This window comes from Salvia miltiorrhiza, chromosome 6 (genome assembly GCF_028751815.1).
Source record: "Salvia miltiorrhiza cultivar Shanhuang (shh) chromosome 6, IMPLAD_Smil_shh, whole genome shotgun sequence".
Taxonomy (NCBI): Eukaryota; Viridiplantae; Streptophyta; class Magnoliopsida; order Lamiales; family Lamiaceae; genus Salvia; species Salvia miltiorrhiza.
In genome coordinates, this window is record NC_080392.1 from 10,896,082 (window position 1) to 10,916,858 (window position 20,777).

At 34.6% G+C, this 20,777-nt stretch overlaps 2 protein-coding genes across 4 annotated transcripts; one reads left to right on the plus strand and one right to left on the minus strand.

Moving 5' to 3' along the window:
- The first annotated feature begins 2,845 nt into the window (after positions 1–2,845).
- Positions 2,846–7,601, plus strand: LOC130988612 (uncharacterized). 3 transcript variants are annotated; one of them, XR_009090151.1, is made up of 10 exons: positions 2,852–3,119; positions 3,247–3,339; positions 3,742–3,820; positions 3,913–3,991; positions 4,656–4,695; positions 4,777–4,911; positions 5,062–5,199; positions 5,462–5,741; positions 6,689–6,940; positions 7,354–7,601. XR_009090151.1 is itself a non-coding variant. In XM_057912499.1 (9 exons), the coding sequence occupies exons 1-8, from the start codon at positions 2,884–2,886 to the stop codon at positions 5,730–5,732; spliced, it is 1,071 nt and encodes a 356-aa protein (XP_057768482.1). In that variant the 5' UTR covers positions 2,846–2,883; the 3' UTR covers positions 5,733–5,741; positions 6,689–7,190. The 3 variants fall into 3 exon arrangements, 2 of the variants coding, with proteins under 2 accessions (XP_057768482.1, XP_057768483.1); XM_057912499.1 differs by lacking the exon at positions 7,354–7,601 and having other exon boundaries at positions 2,846–3,119; positions 6,689–7,190; XM_057912500.1 differs by lacking the exon at positions 7,354–7,601 and having other exon boundaries at positions 6,698–7,190.
- Positions 7,602–9,602: 2,001 nt separating this feature from the next.
- Positions 9,603–10,034, minus strand: LOC130990479 (uncharacterized). Its single transcript, XM_057914710.1, has one exon. It carries the CDS (start codon positions 10,032–10,034, stop codon positions 9,603–9,605), a length of 432 nt encoding a protein of 143 aa, XP_057770693.1.
- Between the last annotated feature and the right edge of the window lie 10,743 nt (positions 10,035–20,777).

The following is a 20,777-nucleotide window of genomic DNA, read 5'->3' on the forward strand; positions in this document are numbered from 1 at the left end:
GTATTCATCACCTTTAATGGGTGAGAGACCGGGATTAAATCCTCCTCACTCAGTCACTCTCCTCCCCTAACTAAAATCATTTAAAAAAAATAACTTCAAAATTTAAATTATTATTTTTAAATTCAAATCATTTAAAGAAAACGAAAATGTATCAAATAGTTCACTGCTATGATGCACAGATTCTCCAAAAAATAACACATTACAGTTCGGATACGCGCAGGGGACGGGTGCGGGTGTGATTCGCGTGGGATTCGCCACGTGACGAATTCCCCTAAATTTTTTTTAAAAAAAATTGGATTCGCAAATCGGGTGCGCCCACCTCACGAATCAGGTGCGTTTAGGGTGCATTGAGATTTGAGGGTTGTTTTGAATAACTTCATTATTTTTAGGCTCTTTTGCAAATTTTTTCAATTTATTGCCCTACAATTATTTGTGTCTTTTCGATCCCTCAACAATAAAGATTCTATATGAAATAGGTTGACGTTGTCTCTTCGTTTGCAATACAACATTTAATTTATGAATGCTTTTTTCCTTTCTTTCTTTTTTCAATTTGATTGGTCATATATAATAAAATATATAAATATAACAGACATATCCTTCACGAATCGTACCTTATAATTTTTAAAAATCCGTCCCTGCACCCGCCCCCTCGCACCTGTGCAGCATAGGTCCACTATCATATAATCCCCTAACACGTTTACCTCTTCATCTTTTAATTTTGGACTGTTAGTCCCTTAATATCTTATAAGAGCATCCACGATGGCTTACTCGATGGGCCTTAGTTGAGTAAGCTGCCCATCGAGTAAGCCACTGTGGGAGCATGTTTACTCGAGGCCTACTCGTTTAAACGAATAATACTTGTTCGTCCTTAAAAAAGGCGCGTGCATGAGCCAATTAAAAAAAAATTGAAATTGAATTTCAATAGGACCGTTTGAATTTTTTTTCTTCTATTCTTTCTCCTTTTCTATTTGACCGTTTGAAAACCTTTTTTTTCTTTTTTCTTCTTTTTTTCCCAATAGGACTGTTGTATTTTTTTTCCTTTAAAAAAAATTCCTTCTATTTATACCCCTTCTTCCCCCACCAAAAAATCACAATTTTCATCTCTTCATCTCCATACTCTCCCTCTAAAAAATTCTCAATTTTCCTCTCTTCATCCTCTCTTCTCAATTTTTTATATAAATGCAATTTTAATTTTAAGTAATTGTGTTATTTCGATTAGTGCAATTTAAATTAAATGAAAAATACAAAAATCAAAACTAAAGAGAGTGAGTCATCCCACTGTGGGCTCCTTATTCATAAGTGATCCCCCACTCAATTGAGTAAGGAGCTTACTCAACCACCGTGGATGCTCTAAGGAGTGCAAAACTCTCCATATTCTTCATGAACACAATAGTTAACTCCGTTCAATTTTTTTTTTCCCAAAATTTTCAAGCGAGTCCCACTCTTTTATCAAAGGTATTAGAACTTCCTTTATATGGTATTTTTAATTATCTTTCATTTTGTTTGATATAATCTCGAAAATATTGTCTCAAACTTTGTAGATGCAAGCAAGTTTTGTGCCTTCATTCTTTTTTTTTCATTGCTTCATTTAATTCTATTTTTTTTTCATTGGGTTATACTGAATTTTGCTATGTTGAAGGAGAATTTTTTTTCCCTTTTTTTCTTTAATTTATTTCTACGTACATTTGATTAATATGGATGCTAATAATTTAAGCAATTGATATTTCCAAAATTCGAGTGTGGTATTTCGTAGATTCAATCTTCGATTATAAATTGTTATGCTTATATAATGGCTACCAAAATAATAGAGTGGGACCCACTTGAAAATAAAATGAAAAATATTGAGCGGAGTTCAGTATCCATAAAAAATATGGAGAATTTTACACTTCTTATGAGTAGAGTGACAATTTACCCGCGGGTAACGGATATCCGTGATTACCCCACCCTAATAGGTGCGGGTTTGAGAGACATTTGATATCCACGAATAGTTTCGTGATTACAATTCACTATCCATTTACTTCGTGGGTATGAGTTTGAATACTTACTATTCATACCTGTGAAACTCATTTACCCGTGAAATACCCGCGAAAATATCCGCTAAATACCTGTGAAATACCCTTAAAATATGGACTTTGGATATTAATTATAGATTTAAACTTTGTCATTTGTGGATTTGAACATCGATGAAAGATGTGGATTTGAACTATGTGATTTGTGGTGATTTTTTTTTTTTGGTGTTAAATTTGTTATTAATTTATATTTACATTATGTGTCACAGCCCACAGGTATTCAGTGGACAATCGGTGGCGGGTATCCGATGGATAGCGGGTTGGCGGATACCCGATAGGTGGCGGGTACTCGAGGGTGACGGATTTGGATAGCATTTGATATTCACAGATAGTTTCGTTATTAAAATTCACTATCCATTTAGTTCGTGGGTATGAGTATGAATAGCCACTATCCGTACCAGTCGTACCCGATTGTCATCCCTACTTATGAGATATTGAGGAGCTAATAATTCAAAATTAAATAAATAAAAGATAAATATATTAGAAATTACTATTTGATAAGAGGCTATTTGCTATTTTCTCTTAAAAATAATTAATCTCATGGGCTGGCTCAGGGTCCATCAACAAATAAAAATTACTCCTTTAGTTTCATTACAAGTATCTCATTACTTTTGAGCATGGAAATTAAGAAATGTATAAAAAATAAATAAAATAGGTTGATATAAATTATTTAAATATTAAATATAGAAAAAGAATATATTGTCAAAAAAGAGTTGGACATTTGTAAAATTGTAATGGGACTGAGTGAGTAAAAACTAAAAAATAAAGTGTTGTCATTAAATAAAATTTAGCCCCAAATTGAGTGAAACATCACATGCCAATTTCATCTCAACACTTTACAAATATGGAGATTTGCCGCGCTTCGAGGCGTTTGCCGCCGATTAATCTCCGATTTAATCAAACCTCGACGTTCCGGCCGGCAATAGTGAAATGCAATCTCTTCTCTGGAGCAAAAGAACTTCCGGAACTTTCAACGGGCGATCAAATGTTCATTCTTGGAATGGGTTTCGTCGGAAAATTCTTCGCTGCCGATTTGAAGAACAAAGGATGGTAAAAAAGAGAAGATAGTGCGCGTGTTCTAACAATTTGATTCTTTTTTTATGATACGTGGGATTCCAAAAGTTTTTGATTGTTTGTGTAGTTTGAATTCTGCTAAGGCTATATGTTTATGGTGAAGGGTAGTGAGCGGGAGCTGTACAAGCGTTGGGAAGAAGAAACAACTCGAAGAATTAGGATACTCAGCATATGCATTTGATGCAAATGACCCACAGTATGTTTTCCTTATTTGGAATCTTCTTTATTGATTTGGGTTCTGATGTTTATTTCTTTTGTTGTGTATTTTTGGGACACTCATTTAATAAATTTAGATTAGGATATCATATATTAGTAGCTGGCACTTGTCGATTCAAATATTTAATTTAAACCTGATACAAAACTGTTAGAAATAGTAGGTTTCTGATGCAGCTTGGGACCTTGATCGTCATCATATGCATTACTTCTACTTGATCTCTAACTGAAAGCTTTGCTGAATTATATTACTTTGTTACACTTTTTCAAGTTGTGACTTCCTTTTCAGTCTCGTTTTCTAACTTGATGTATGCTGTGCCATTATTTGAGTGAACTTTTTTTTCCTACTTAATGGTGAATTTCTGTGCGCTATTACGTTTTTCAGGGATAAAGTCCTAGAGGTTGTGAAAAATCATACGCATCTCGTTATATCTATTCCACCACTTAAGGGTGTTGGTGATCCGGTTTGTAGAAGTTCATATGTAACACTTTATGTAGATGGTCATCTCTTGTTTCTCTTGCTGTCCCAGATTCTTATTTGTACTATAATTTGCAGATTCTTTGTCGTGAAGGACTATTAAAGAGTGTGTTGAAAGGCGGGAGACTCAGGTGGCTCGTCTACTTGTCCTCAACTAGTATGTTTGTCTAACCAATTTTATGTTTGCATAAAAGTGTATAGAGATATGGAAATGTAACTATTAGTTTATTACATGCATAATGCTAGACTTATCTATTTGCTTCCTCTTTCTCCAACTCTATTTTTGTTCCATTCTGTTTTTTTTTTTGGATGATGAAGATTTGTAGGTTACTATATATAATTTGCTGGTTGTGCACCGCTCTTCTGCTCTGTTTTCTTTACTATATGGCTTGTCATAAAATAAATGCATAATTATTCTTGTTATGTTTGAATGCGCGCAGTATTGGAGTAAAGTGAAAAGGTGGAGTAAAAAATTAGACTTATGAATTTGTATATTGAAATAGTTTCAAAGAATGAACTGATGTATAAATTAACAAATGTCTGACATGACTGTAGATATTCGAATCTCTCCTTATGCTTCATTTGAAATCAAACTAGAGAATTATTCCTTGTTGCTTTCTTCACTGTATCAATGTTTTATTGGATCTTCCATTTGACGTTGAAAAGTTTATGTTTTGGTAGCATTTGTTTACTAGAACCGTTGTACTTGTCGTACCTCCTAAATTTATGTCTGGATAAGTTTGCATAACTTGTTTCCTCCATTTCAAAGTAAAATCATCCATATTGTTGGCGATCTCAATGTTCCTTTATCTGATGTATAGGCGTATACGGAGACTCAGGTGGTGCGTGGGTAGATGAAGAGTAAGCATTTATATCAAACTTATTTGCTTGGTGCCTGTGGAGCTGAAATCCTCATTTGAAGCTTGCATCATCCCCTGGCAGTTATCCAGTGAAACCAGAAAGTGAACATGCCAGAGCGAGATTAGTTGCTGAGGAACAATGGCTATGTTTCGGTCAAAATCTTGGTATTGCAGCACACGTGTTTCGTCTAGGAGGTATATATGGCCCTGGTAGAAGGTTAGTGTGAGAAATTAAGATAATTTGACGTATTTTACTCCATTTGTCTGATTCAATAAGGGTGCCATGAGAAGGTTGTACCTTGATGTGCATTTACAAGGTTAAAACTTAACATAAAATTAACAATTTTGACATCTTTATGTTTGCTAGTGCTGTTGACACCATACTTAAGCAGGGGCCAATGTCAAAGGGTCAGAAAGCAAGATTATTAAAAGACTACACATCTCGTGTGCATGTTGCTGACATATGCCAAGCACTGCATGCCAGTATTTTAAATCCATCTTCTGGGTAAGTTATGACTTATGAATATCTGGTTCTTTAGCGAGAGTCGATTAAGAGATGAAAATATATTGAGTTGTATTAATTGAGATTGCATGAATGATGTCTTTTAGTTGAATTGTTAGCAATAAGATCATATTATATGCTTTCTTTTTTCTTTTATTTTTCCCTGTGACTTTGAACTCAAACCAGAAGCAAACATGTCGTAGCTAGATGTATTCCGAGTATCATCTCATAATAATATCTTATTATATCTCTTACTTTACTTCAGGAAGATATATAACATAGTAGATGATGATCCTTCCCCACGAGAGGAGGTATTTGAGTTTGCTCGAAAGTTGGTTGAAGAAAAGCTTCCGGGCCGTGGAAAACAATACATATATGCTGAGATAGCAGAATCACTTGTTTCAGAGAAACCTTCCAAATCAGAAAAGCGAGTCTCAAATGCTCGTATGAAGAAAGAACTGGGAGTGGACTTACTTTATCCTACGTACAAGTACGGATTAAGAGGCATCATGGAGCAGATGGCACCGTTGTCATGATATTCACCGGTAAGTTGAGTATCAATTGTGAAGCCGGTCGTTACATATCTTGAAAATCATGCATGAGAAATCCTAGTCAGCGCTACTGCATTGATTGATGGAAAAATCAAATTGTCTTCTGCTAATAGGATTTTATCATATATCGTGCTGAATTTGGATCTTGTATTTTGAATTTTGTCCGGTGATTGATTAGTTTTAGTTGAAATTTGGTAGCTTTTATCCCCAAATATGCATGATTGGCTTTGATGTTTTGTGTTTTGTGTTTTGCCTTAGAAGAAAATTAAAATTAAGTAGCTGACTCATCGTTATTTGAGAGAATTATGCAAAAATTCGTACGCGAGTCTTTATTAGGCTCTTCAATAACTGCTGCTGAATTGAGGGGAAAGAAAATATGATTTAACATTATCCCTACTTGTTATTATCATTTGAAGGAAATTATAAATAAATATGATTCAAGAAACTAGCTAAACATAAGTATCATCAAAATTACACTATCTTTTATACTCGAAAATTGTTTAGAAATATTATTACTTTAGTGTCTTAAGTAATTAAGATCTAATTTACTCGAAACATATCCAATGTAATAACAATTCATGTTATCGCGCTAAAAGCCCAAAAGGCCATGAAACGAAGCGAGTTAAGGTGTATATATAAAAAGTCAATACATAAAAATCATTCTCATATAACAAAAATAAAAAATATTCACAAATAAAAAAAAAACTTACTCCCTCCGTCTCACTTTAACATGACCACTTCAGTGAGAGCAAAGGGGCCATGTTAAATGGGACGGAGGAAGTAATAAATAAATAATTTGTGTGAAATTACAATATTATCCTTTCATCTATTTTTAATTTACACTGACTTACTGTCGATCTATGAAACCTGATTTTCTTTAAAGATTCTTATTGACTTACCGTAAAGCTCAACAAAATAACCTTCACCTCCTTGTGTGGTAGCGCGTCCAGGAGAGGTGGCACCATCGTCGACAAGGAGAGGTGGTGGTGGGAAGAGATGACGACATGTACTAAACAAAAGGCGGCGGTTATTTACACGAGACGGTGATGGTGCCATTGTTGTTGTGGACGGGTATCTTGGCGGGACACCAATCAAGGCGGTGACGATGGCAATCATGGCGGCTTACCGGTCAAAGCTGCGGTAGCATCAACTAGGAGAGGTGCTGACATCGCCGACGAGAGACTAGGGTGGCGGTAAGGTTTACTATGTGATTTTTTTTCTTTGTTTATAATTATTCAAGAAATATATTTTTGTGTCGAAGTCGAAGTAAAAAATGCTATAGATATGCCATTGTTTATTATTCATTGTATTAATTCCATCCACGAAAATTGTATGGTGAAGTGGAGGGTACATATTTTAATGAATAATTGGGAGATGTGTATAAAGTATAGAAGATGGTCCACTAGAATGGAGTGGAAAAAAGGGATCCACCAAAGTTGATGTCAAGTTTAAGGACAATCTTGCGCATCTCTTTTGGTGGATTCAATTTTATAAGGCTCGATCAGAAAATGAAGGCTTAAAAGTCTTATAATTGATTTATGGCCCAAAATTAACTATTAATGTGTATTTGTGAGTTGTCTCAAATTGTCTCAAATTGTTGTTACAGGCGAAAATATAAGATCAATGCCAAACTAACACATAGACTAAGCAATGGCATAGCTAAGCAGCCTTGATGATGCGGTTAAGCCACAATGATACAGCCTGGCTTCGCAGCCTTGCAGCCTCGATGATTCGGTCCAGAAACGTGCTTTAACTTCGCGAAGACTTTCTATAACAACATCATTGTCGGGAAATCAAGATCACTACCGAACAACAGCAACATCGTTGTTACGTCGAATTTAGCCCTACCACTTGAAGTTCTTTAGTCTAGTCAAAACACTAGTCTTGTCGCATTTGAACCAGACTAGGGGGAGAAGTTGATGAGGACAAAAATATGCATCCCTTGAGACCGGAAGTTAAATGATTAGGAGAATAAAAATATCATTTTTATATAAGTCTTAATTCAACAAAAAATTAGCGAAGTTGTATAAATTAAAATCATTTAAATTGTACCCACTAATTTAATTTATTGAAATTAAATTAATTACAAAATAATTTATATAAAAATTATTTTATATATATATATATATTATGACAATAAAAATAATATAAAGTAATTATAAATTATGATATCAAATGATATTAGTTGAATTTCGATGAGTTATGCGATAGTAATACATAAGCAAATAAAGAAATAAGTAAACCAAGCAAAACTGGCCCCCCACCCACGAATAATGATTTTGTATCAAATTTCAAATTGCATTAAAACAGCTACGAAATCTTTTACTTTTGTGTCATTGATAATTACATTTCAATATTATATAAAACTTTGATTTATGTAGCAATCGGGAATCATACCAACCACGTATCGTTCTCTAATTTATTAGAAGTGACAATGCTTCATTTTGATATCTTTTGTTGCTTTAAATACCATGTGAAGATATTTTATTTGTTATTGCATGTTACTCAAATGCTGCCGGTGACAACGACAACCAGTGGCGGTTCTAAATATTTTGTAGTAACTTTTTGTGTTCAATCATAATATTATTAGTGATCTTCTTAAAATACATAGATATACCGAGCATTATATTAAAAGCATAATTATTATTTTTTTGTTAAATCACAACATCATCGCACACTACAATTTTATAGATGTACATCTATAATACGCCATCCGTCCATAAAAAATAGTCTTAGAAGGGAATTACACATGTTTTATTGAAAATTGTTAAGTTTATTGTGAGTGGAGAAATAGTCCCATATAGCGTTAATAATAATTAATTGCAGTGTGAGTAAAAAAAAATAACCCATACATATCAAAAGTAGAAAGAGATTAACTTTTACGAACGTTTTAAAATTGCAAAAAATGAACTACTTTTTATAGATGGATGACGCAATTGATAATATATACTTTGATACCGATATAACATAAACAGATCCGAATAATAAGAATAAAAAATTGAATTTTATTTTGACAAGTGTTCCGTTGTCTATCGATCTTGTTTGGATATAGTAGTACTATTTTATTTTATCAATAGAGATTATATATAGAGATATTAATAAAGTCTGAAATCAATTTGGTTGGTTCAAATATCTGATATACTAGATAATAAATAAGGCTAGAGCAAAAAAATAATAATAATTAAAAAGGTTATTAAAAAATTACAAAAAAATTACAATATAAAGAAAACAATAAAACTAGTTAAATCCTATTTTATTTTGAATTAAATTTCATAAATAAATTTATTTTATAAAGTATTTAATCATATTTTATCCGGACAAATTTTGTCCAAATAGCATTATTGTTATCTAAAACCCAATGGATAGATCCGATAATTAACAAAGAACATACAAACTCAATATAATTACACAAAACCACGAAACAGCTATGTGAGAAAAATTAAAATAAAGTCGTCAAGTTAGGGTTGGAAAGATGCAATTTTCGATAGATGTGCACTTAACAAATGCACACACACACTTAATGAATGATGCATGTGATTTTTTTATTCTTTTTAGGGAATGAATGATGCATGTGAATTGTGATGATATGAAACCAAGTGGTTATACGAAATCTGTTTACCAACTAATAATTAACAAGTCTATTTTCCAAATGCACAATCACATCATAGTCATTGAACGCAAATTCAATTAGCCATGATACACAATCAAATTAACTACCTATTTTAAATTTACAGGCAATTAAATACATCTCATAACACATAAGATAGTCGTAGAAGACTAACATTCTATGATTCTCAATCTTCATATCCAAATCTAACCACTCTCATATCAACACAAATAGTTATAGAAGTTGGATCAAATTATTAAGAAATCAAAAACTACAAATAGAAGAATGAAAAACATAATCTTCTTCATATTATCACCATTAATATTCCCCTCTTCAACCTCCCCATTCCCCCCACCAAACGAGCCATATCCATTCAAACCAGAAAACTCACGAAACCGAACCCTCGCCGCCGGAGCAAATCTGCTGATTCGCCGACGAGGAATCAATCTCCGATGAAATGCCGTTTCGCCCCTTCCATTGAGCGGAATGAGCTCCTCATCTCGGATCACGGCCTTGCAAACGGGGCATTCGTGGCATTGCGAGTGGAATCGCAGCCACTCGTAGAGGCACGGCCAGCAATGGAGATGGCCGCACCGGGTAATCACCGGATCTTGAGCTAAACCGAAGCAGATATTGCACTCGAAACCGGCGGTTTCGCCGTCCTCGTCCGCCGCTGCCATATCAAATCAAATCTATCCCCCTTTCCCTTAATTTGTTCGTTATAGGAATTTGGGGGATTGGAAAACTGAGTCGCGGATGCGAAATGAAGAGCGAAAAAGTTGAATGGGTTTATGCGAGATTAGATTACTCTCGAAATTTGACTTTGATTGTGCATAAATATTCCATGGCTACATGTGAAATGTATTACTCCGTATATTAATTATTGCGTTTAGCAGTATTACTTTGATTTTTGGTTCCCGCAGTCAAATCTATCAAGCTTATTGTTTGGCCAGCCATTATTTTTTTTAACACTTTGGCCGTTTTAAAAAGGGTTAGTTGCGCTACTTATAATTTCCATGTCAATATATATTATTGCGACCATTCTTTTTGTTTTTTTTTTTAGATATGTGTCCCCCTCTTATTTTGTTTTTTACTTTGATTTTCGTCTGTTTACATATATTTTTCACAATATATATTTATCGGGCTTCAATTTATCATGAAAAAATAAGAAGTAATACAAAATTTCTCCTTTAAATATCTCATCCCCCCTATACAAAAAGAAAATTTCATCATTTCTCATTCATTCTTTGCACTCCAAGAAGGGATAAAATTATCCCTCCATTTTTAATATGATAATATTATCCTTTCATAAAGTAAAAATGATGAATGAGAAAACGTAAAATTCTATTTTATAGGGAATTAGGAAAAAAGAAATGAGGGTTTTAAATGAAATTTCTTTTGTTATCCTTTCTTTTCTCATGATAAATTTATCAATAAAAATGAACACACCCTTAAAATAAAAGGTTGTACATTTAATATAAAGTAAATTATACTTAGGACAATTAGATACGTGGTATGGATAAGGTGTAATATGTTTGACTAGCTAAAATGTTTTTTAGTATATGTCATATGAATATCATATTTAATAGAATATATTAAAATATCTATAAGATATAATATGTTGTTTGGTATAATTTATTAAGATTATATATAAAAATTTTAACTCCTAAACTGTCCTTATAACTAAACTATCTAATAATACCATTTTTATTCGATTGAAGGTTCGAGAATAGGATCGCAAACATGTTTGTGAAGAATTTAATCTGAACATGTTCGCGAACTCAACGAGTCGAGTGTTGTCAAGCTCAAGCTCAGCTCGATAAAATTATCAAACTCGAAATTAGGCTCAAGCTCGGCTCGTTTACTATAGAATCGAGCTCTGAACAAACTTTTTTCAAGCCGAATCTCAAATAGCTTGCGAGTAGCTCTGTTTATTTACAACCTACCTTCTTGCACCAAAAGTATGGCATTTTTGGCGGCCACAGATTTTGATAAAATTGGTGGTAATTTTTATATAGTGAAGAAAGAGTATCACCGTTATATGAAATGAGTGGTTGAGATTTAATTAAGGGTTATTTTTTCGTAAATAAATAGTATTTGTAAACATAAAAAAAAAGATATAGAGTCATATTTAAAAAGAAAAATGACATATTTTTTATGGTCACTAATAATAGCGAAAGTGTCATATATTTTTGTGAACGAATGAAGTACAATTTATGAGCGTCACAATTCTTCGCATCCACCTTGTACCAAAATATGAAAACTGATGAATCTATATTTTTACAAATAAAAAATATCATTATATAAGTCTTCTACGATTAACATTTGAGGCTGAAACATGCAAATTTATTTAGCTCACTTACATATTTTAATTATATTTTATATTTTATATTTTATATTTAATTATTATAGAACCACTCAAAAATAACTACTCCAGATCGACCCGGTAGCCCAATTGGGCGGGCTTTTGGCCCAAATTTTACCATCTATTTTGTTAGCCCAGCTCTAGTTTCGGGCCCCTATTGAGCTAATTTTTCTAGCTTTATTGCTCAATTAAATGTAAATGGAGAAGCAGCACAATGATAATAGCGATCGACTTTTATTTCGTGTATGAGTGTAACTCAGATCGAGTTCTCGTATCCGTACCCAAAAGTATGGCATCTTGGACACCCGATCTCGAACCCGATATCTAAATTGGATATTCTAAGGGTATGCACAGTGGTGAGCCAATCTTGACTCTTAAAAGTGGTCCCTCCAATTGTGAGCCAATACCCCACATTGGAGAGCCAACCCCCTTGGCTCTTAAAGTGGTCCCCTCAATTGTGGGTTTTAGTACTTGCCACTTGCATGAAATTGGAAGCAAGTTGCATGAAGAATAATTCGGAATTAACATTCGAATCGGAAAATTGAAGATACTTGGTTAGGAACTTCTTCGTCGAATGAAGAAGAATTGATGGAGGAATTGTTTGAGGATGACATGATTTGTGAATAGAGAAGAGACTGTAGAAAAAGGATAGAAAAAGAGATAAATTAAAAGAGTAAGAAAAAAAATAACAAAAAAGGCCGAAAAGGCCTTCAACGGCTGATTCCAACGGTAAAAAAATTTATTTATTTATTTTTAAATCGGCCGAAAAGGCCTGCAGGCTGAGCACCGAGGGCAGTGGCGCCGGTGGGAAGCGGCGCTGATGGCTGGGGTGTGGGAGAGAGGCGGCGCGCAAGGAAGGCAGATGGATGCGAAACCTGCTGATTCAGAATGCCCTAGACTAATTTGGGATTTTTGAGTGTTTTTTAATTTAATTTCTAATATAATAAAATATAAATTAATTAATTAATAGTATAAATCGGTTAATTCGGTTAAACCGGTTAATCGACCAGTTAAACCGATTAACCGGTTAATGATAAATATTATAATCGATAACCGAACCAAACCGGTAAAAATCGATTATCGGTTAGCCGATTAACCAGTTTTTAACCGAATAACCGGAACCAATTTACCAACCCTACCGGCCGGGGGAATGGGTTGGCGCGGCATTGGGGGGGGAGGGCTCGCCCGGCGTCCGTGTGGGTGCTCTAGCCTCTAATACCTGACTAAAAGTGTCGAAGAAGGTAAAAGGTATGAAGTACAAAATTATAAGGGTAAATGAAGTATTATAAGGCATTAAGGTGTGTTGAGAGAAAATAAAAATTGTTGAGTGTATTGGGAGTGATAAAATGTATTTTAATTAATATCGAGAGTGGTGAAAATATGAAAAGCAAGAGTAAATTGAGTGTTATAAGTGGTGGGGTATATTACAAAATTTGATAGGAAGATTTTTTTTGGACGTGCCTAAAAGGAAAAGTAGAAGGTTCTTTCATATATGGAATGAGTATTATTATTATTATTATTATTATTATTATTATTATTATTATTATTATTATTATTATTATTATTATATGAGATTAAATTTCTCAAAATAAGAAATAAATAATTATATATAGTTTCATATAAAAAGAAATACTCTCTTCGTCCCCATAAATATGCATAGATGTTTTCCACACATGTTTTAATGAAAATTTGTTTAAAATATTGATAGTGGAGAAATAGTTTAAATTATAAATCCACACTAATTTCTCAAGATAATTTTAATCCTAATTTCAAATGGCCCCTAAGGGTAAAAATGTAAAAATTATGTGTTAGGTAGTGTCCAAAAATAAAGTGTGCATAAATTTGGGGGTGTACCAAAAAGAAAATATATGCATAAATATCATGAGGGATGAAGGGAGTACAATTTTATTTTTGAGTAATTTCATATTCGTAGAAATACACAATACTATGGGGAGGGAGAAATGAGGAATGATTAATGCTATGTTCATGTGAATATACATTCCATGAGAAATGACTATTCCCATTCTTAAGCTCGTACCATTCATAAGATTAGGATTTTAAAAATAAAAAATTTAATCGAATATCAGATCAAGTCAGATAGAACCGATATTCGACACCTTAATTTACACCCCTACTTACTTATTTAAAATATTTTTGCTGTAATTTCTTTCAGGGGATAATTTCAATTATTAGTATCAAATGTTGATTTTCTTGTAACTTAATTTTCCTAATCGGGAAAGATGGGAAATTGCATCAAAGCGAGGTGATAAATCTCCGATATTATACGTAATTTTTTTATTACAGTTTTGAGATAATATTGAAACATTTGGTATATATTAAACTATATATTACTCCTACTTTTTAAAAGTAGATACAATATTGAGTATCAATTTCAATTATTATAGTATATAGATATTATGTGTTACATGTCAAACTAGTGGATGTATGTGTGTGTCTACATATATATAGATATAATTGCATAAGAACTATGTATATCTATATATATAATTCACAAGCTAGCTGTCACTGAGACCACTCCAAGCATATCACTTAAATGCATCATTAACTCTAAATTTAGGTTAAAACAATTAAAAATTAGATAAAAAATGCATCCAGCAGATCCCCTAAATTGGATGGGGCCCACAAAAATTTTTACACCTACCTAAATTCAATCTTAAATTTACACTCACCCTAAATTTATTTTAAGCTTATAATTAGTAGGGCCCACACATAATTATTGTTGAGTAAAATTTTGAAGTAGCCAAAATGAAGCATAAAACACAATTTATGGCCACACATTGAAAAAACACAAATTTTGGCCATTTTTATAGCTTTGGGACGTTTTTGCCCTTAATTGGGCGGACTGGGTAGGGTCAGGAGCGCGGGTCGCGTGCCGGGTAGGATCAGGCACGCGGGTCGGGTTAGGCACTTATGGCACTATTAATGCCATAAGTGCCAACGAAATTTTTTTTTTACTCCCCTTGCCCTGTCTACCCCCCAGACCCCCGACCCCACCCACCCCACCCACCCCCAAGCCAAAAAATTTTACTTTATTATTTTATTTTATGGCACTTATGGCACTAATAGTGCCATAAGTGCCAACGAAATTTTTTTTTTTACTCCCCCTGCCCTGTCTACCCCCCAGACCCCCGACCCCACCCACCCCACCCACCCCCAAGCCAAAAAATTTTACTTTATTATTTTATTTTATGGCACTTATGGCACTATTAGTGCCATAAGTGCCAACGGAATTTTTTTTTTACTCCCCCTGCCCTGTCTACCCCCCAGACCCCCGACCCCACCCACCCCCAAGCCAAAAAATTTTACTTTATTATTTTATTTTATGGCACTTATGGCACTAATAGTGCCATAAGTGCCAACGAAAATCCAAAATAAAATAAAGTAAAATGATCTTTTTAGCACTTATGGGGGGTGGGTGGTGGGGGGGTGGGTGGGGTCGGGGGTCGGGGGGGTAGACAAGGCAGGGGAAGTAAAAAAAAAAATTTGGCTTGGGAGTGGGTGGGTGGGTGGGTGGGTGGGGTCGGGGGTCTGGGGGGTAGACAAGGCGGGGAAAGTAAAAAAAAAAAATTTTTTTGGCTTGGGGGTGGGTGGTGGGGGGGGTGGGTGGGTGGGGGGTGGGTGGGGTCAGGGGTCTGGGGGGTAGACAAGGCAGGGGAAGTAAAAAAAAAAATTTTTTTTTTTTGGCTTGGGGGTGGGTGATGGGGGGGGTCGATGGGTAGGTGGGGGGTGGGTGGGGTCGGGGGTCTGGGGGTAGACAAGGCAGGGGAAGTAAAAAAAAAAATTTTTTTTTTTTGGCTTGGGGGTGGGTGGGTAGGTGGGGGGTGGGTGGGGTCGGGGGTCTGGGGGTAGACAAGGCAGGGAAAGTAAAAAAAAATTTTTTTTTTTGGCTTGGGGGGTGGGTGGGTAGGTGGGGGGGTGGGTGGGGTCGGGGGTCTGGGGGGTAGACAAGCAGGGGAAGTAAAAAAATTTTTTTTTTTTTTTTTTGGCTTGGGGTGGGTGGTGGGGGGAGGGGTGGGTGGGGGGGTGGGTGGGGTCGGGGGTCTGGGGGGTAGACAAGGCATGGGTTAATCCCTAAATCTGGATCCGGGTCAAATGAAGTTGTTGGATCTATTGGGTTAAAGGGTAAATTAGGTAGAGCACATAAAAGATGGCTAAATATTGATGTTTTCAATTTTGTGGACAAAATTTAAGTTTCAATCACCAATAGGGCCATCCGGCCCTATTGTTTCATTATTGTTTTTATGTAGAAAATAGGAGATTTGGTGTATGCATTTATAAAATCGAGATCCTAAAATTAAATAGGGAAACTTTATGGAGGAATATAGGAGCATAATATTGGGATTTCTACTGGGAGTGCTGTAACAACACTGTTGCAAGCTAAAAAGTAACATTGTCAAACTTATAAGTGTCATTTTCGGTTATTGAGTAGGGGTGAGCAAAAATCGAACCGAAATGCAAAATCAAACCGAACCGAACCTTTTTGGTGTAGTTCGGTCCCGAATCTATTGGTTCGATTTTCGGTTCGGTTCCAAAAATTAAAAACCGATAAGTTTCGGTTCGGTTTCGGTTTTCAGTTTTTGGCTCGGTTTTAAACCGAACCGAACCGATAAATATTAATATTTTATTATATATTTATATTTTATAATATATATATATATATATATATATATTCAATTTTCTAATTTTTTATTGGTTTATATATTTCTATTTTATAATATTTTATTATATATTTATATTTTATATATTTTATAATATATTAATTGGTTTTTTCATAAATTATATATTTATATTTTTACATTATTTTACAGGTTTTTAATTGTTTTTTTTTTCAAAAAAAAAAAGATTTTTTTTGCATTGGTTCGGTAAAGCGAACCGATAAACCGATGGTTTTATCGGTTCGATTTGGTACCCCCAATTGGTGCGATTCGGTTTTGAATTTTTGGTTCGATTTTGCAACGAACTGAACCGAACCGAACCGATGCTCACCCCTATTATTGAGTACGAGCTCCAAATATCTTTTATTAACTCCATCGGTGTTCAAATAATTTGCAAGACCAACGCGATATGTCGCATTCTTTTGTATACTTATAGACTGCTAGGCAATTAAAAGAAGAAAAGAAAATTGACATTAGGAGAAATTTGTAATCGTCACAACTCAATAAAAGCCTCTTCTCGACCAACAACTTTGAGGGTGTTGTTTGGTTTAGCTTATAAGCTCTTTAAAATAGCTTATAAGCTATTTAGGAGTTTATAATTTTTTTTAAAATGTTTGGCAAAAAGAGCTTATAAGTTGTAAAATTAAGTTTTAAAACTTTATAAGCTCTTCAAAAAATAAATTCTTCTATCTCAACTTATTTTCTCATTTTCTTATAAGCAACACTCATTTTACAAAAATGACTCAACTATAATTTTTTATTTTCATTATATGTCATTCTAATTTCATATTTTTTCGGTTTTCTCTCTCTAACAAAACTTTTCTCTCTAACTAAAAATTCTCTTTTTAGCTTATAAGCTCAATTATTCAAACACTTTGACAACTTATAAGATCTTAAGAAATTACATCTTATAAGCTCTTTAAAATAAGCTTAGCCAAACTCCCTATTTCTAATTTCTATGGTAGGGTTTTACTGATATTATTATAGACATGTACGTCATCATATTATTATCTACCTCGGCCTATTTTCATCGTAACAATATATTTATCAAATTCTTGTTGGATCATTATAAATCTTACTTTCTTTACATTTTCAACTCATCCAATATTTATTGACTTAATATAAATTTATGGGATAATTATTTTCTATTGATATAAAAATAAATCACTACAACAAAACTGAACACCAACGGAATTTTTCGCCACTTTGTCTACATTTTTTGTCGACATTTTCAATCACCGACGCCGATTGTTGTTAGCCTAGTCGGTGTTCGTCGCTATAATACCGATGGAATCGGCAACAACAAGGATGCCAATGATCCAATGACGATGCCAGTGTTGTTTCCTTGTTACCGACAGAGTCGCCGACGGTCTTATCTGTCGGTATTAATTACCATATTTAATAAACTGAATTTAGAATAAATAAATTAACATGTTTAATAAAGTGAAATTTTAAAATAAAATTAATAAACATATATTAATTTTATTTAATTAACTAATTAATACATTGAAATAAAAAAAAATGTCAGATATTACTTTGATTTAATTAACATAATTAATACACTAAAATTAAAAAACAAAATTGCTCACCAGAGCAAGGTGGCGGAGCACAGGGGCAGATGGCCGGAGCGGCGAAGGTGGGAGCAAGGCAGCGAACGGAGCGACGAAGGGGAAGCGTGGTGGCGGTGAGATAGTTTTGATGGATTGGGGGCGGGATTTCAATTTCGGAGGGAAGTAGATGTTTCAAAGTGTGAATGAATTTGGGGGAGACTCGCTAGTTTGACTTACCAAATTAAGGTTTATCAACGGTAACACCGATGGCGGTGTCCGTAGGTGCCGTCGGTAAAAATATTAAATAATTAAATATTGAAATTTTAATATTAAAACACCGACGATGAAGGCATTCGTCTATAACTGTAACAATCCGGCTCCAGACTTGACGGTTGACCCTACAGACCAACACGAATCTTTTCTAGCGTATTTTGTCCTCACTCGCACGCTCCTCGAGAAACTTCTCAGAAGGTCACCCATCCTGAAATTGTTCCAATCCAAGCACGCTTAACCTTGGAGTTTCTTCCACGTGAGCACCAGAAAAGAAGATGCATCTTGTTGATATGAGTAGTACCTATCAAATCATTTAAGCTCTCCTTGAATATGCATTCTCATACCTGCATATTCTCATAATCCCTCTCGTTCGGGTGTGTTTCGGTTCATCCCTACACCCCTCCGCTTGGAAGTCTTAATCGGAGCTGCTCCTTGTCCATGCCTCTTTTTGCACCGGCGATCACTCCGCACTTCGTCCCCGGGTGTCACAATAACTCTGTCTGTCGACGTGCCGTCGATATCGCCGTCGGAAACTTGGTGGGAAAAATACGTGTCGGCATCCATCGCAATTTTCGTCGCTAAAGTTGACGATAGATCAAAAATGTACTTTTCGTCCCTAATCCGTAGACGATGTTGTCGGAATTCAATGATGAACGGAGTTCCGTCGTTAAATTCATTGGAGTCCTACTAACTTTCTTGTAGTGAATTAATTATCCTATAAATATTATATAATAAAATTAGCAAATAATAAAATTCTTTTTATTTAAAGAAAACCATACAACATAAAAGACATCTTAAGTTTAAGAAATTGAAATGCAACACACAATATAAACTTATAATTTAAGTAATAAATAATTATTCATCGTCGAAACGGGTCCAAATATTGTGCAACAAAGAAAAATTAAAATTAAAATAACTTACATAGAACATATACAATGCACCTAAATATCATGCAAAATTAAAGTCCTTGCATGCTCCTAAATTTGACTACTAATTTTTAATTGTAATGATTTTGATTGCTTGAATTATTCAACTTACAAATTTTTTAGCTTATTTTCACGAATATTAGATGGACAACGGATTGACGAGTCTAATAATATAAGGATAAAGGGAAAGCGCCGAACACTCACTATATTTGAGGGAAATTTTCAATTGCTCTCCATAGAGGTGGCGAAAATCCTCTCACTTTTCTCTTGTGTGTGAAAGTGCAGTCCCTTATCCCCTATTTACAGGGGTTTTGGGGGCTAAGCTAGATATTTGTAGGAGGATCGTGACTAAGTCTCCTACTAGGCTTAATTCAGTTAAGTTGGGCTCAACTTAATTAAATATATTATTTAATATTAATTTATTTTATTAAAAAAAATATTGCTTTAAGCGCTCTGGTCTATATTATGAGTATGACTGTTTTTCATTTAATTGTTCTCGTGTTTCAGATATTGCATGCTCATTAATCAACTTAACTTTGCTGACAATTTTATTAATTAATTTATTATCTAAGAGTATAATTGTTCAAACATACACTACAAGGAAACATACCGAAATTACCGATGGAATAAAATCCGACGATAATCACCGATGGTTCGAGTGAATCATCTCAGTTTCACTCATCAGCTTATGATTAGCGTTTCGATGGTCTGAAGGATGAGCTACACCAAGAGCGAGAGGAGCGCAAGCAGGAGCATGAGCGAATGAAAGATCACGTACTTGCTCAGCATGAGTTTCTTGTGCACCTTTGTGCACAGTCTGGACACCCCCCCTCCCCCCACCACCACCGCCTGTTTGATTTGAGTAGATTGTATTTTATTTGTGTGTTGGAACTTTGTAGGATACTTGTTGGTTAGAACTTTGAAAACTACTTGTGTTTATTTATGGAATCTTGGTCTAATTTGAATGATTTATTTATGTTGAATTTTGAGTGCGTGAATGTTTGGTTATAATTGTACAGATAGACGATAACTAGGGATATAGAAAACTGCCTAAAAAACATAGTTTTTTTCTTGATAAAAATCGACGAACTCATTCTGTCGATAACGTTACCGGTCAAGTTCCGGTTACTGTCTGGTGAGAGATCACCGACAAACAAGGTCCATCGGTGACACCGACGGATATTCCGTCGCTACTTCAGCCGGCAAAGAAGCCCGACGACGACATCGGCAAAAGAGTTACCGTCGGCCCATCGTTGTTTCCGTCGGTAAATACCGACAATGGATTGTTTATCGGCACTGGCGACGCTATCAGATATTGGTCGTTATTTAGCCGTCATTGCATCTGTTTACCAATGGAAATCTTCTCTATACCGACGGAAGTTTCCATCGGTGATCGGTAGTTTTGTTGTAGTGATAGCTATTTCACTTGGAAGTAAATCCAATTGGACAGGTTTTAGTATGATAAACCTTACGAGCACATCAAAGGAACTCGAGCTCACTCGAAACATGATTTTATGAAATTATATAACAACACTTTTCAAAACTAAATTGCCATTACTCACGATATCGAGAATATTGGATTGCAAAAAATCATCACTTATTGATAAACCAAAGCAGTGAATAATAAGTCATA

Excerpts from the sequence above, each read along its gene's own strand:
- LOC130988612 (XM_057912499.1), top strand. The coding sequence starts at position 2,884 with ATGCCAATTTCATCTCAACACTTTACAAATATGGAGATTTGCCGCGCT. Across the intron at positions 3,340-3,741 it reads TTTGATGCAAATGACCCACA|GGATAAAGTCCTAGAGGTTG; the intron begins GTATGTTTTCCT and ends TACGTTTTTCAG. Across the intron at positions 3,821-3,912 it reads TTAAGGGTGTTGGTGATCCG|ATTCTTTGTCGTGAAGGACT; the intron begins GTTTGTAGAAGT and ends TATAATTTGCAG.
- LOC130990479 (XM_057914710.1), bottom strand. The coding sequence starts at position 10,034 with ATGGCAGCGGCGGACGAGGACGGCGAAACCGCCGGTTTCGAGTGCAAT.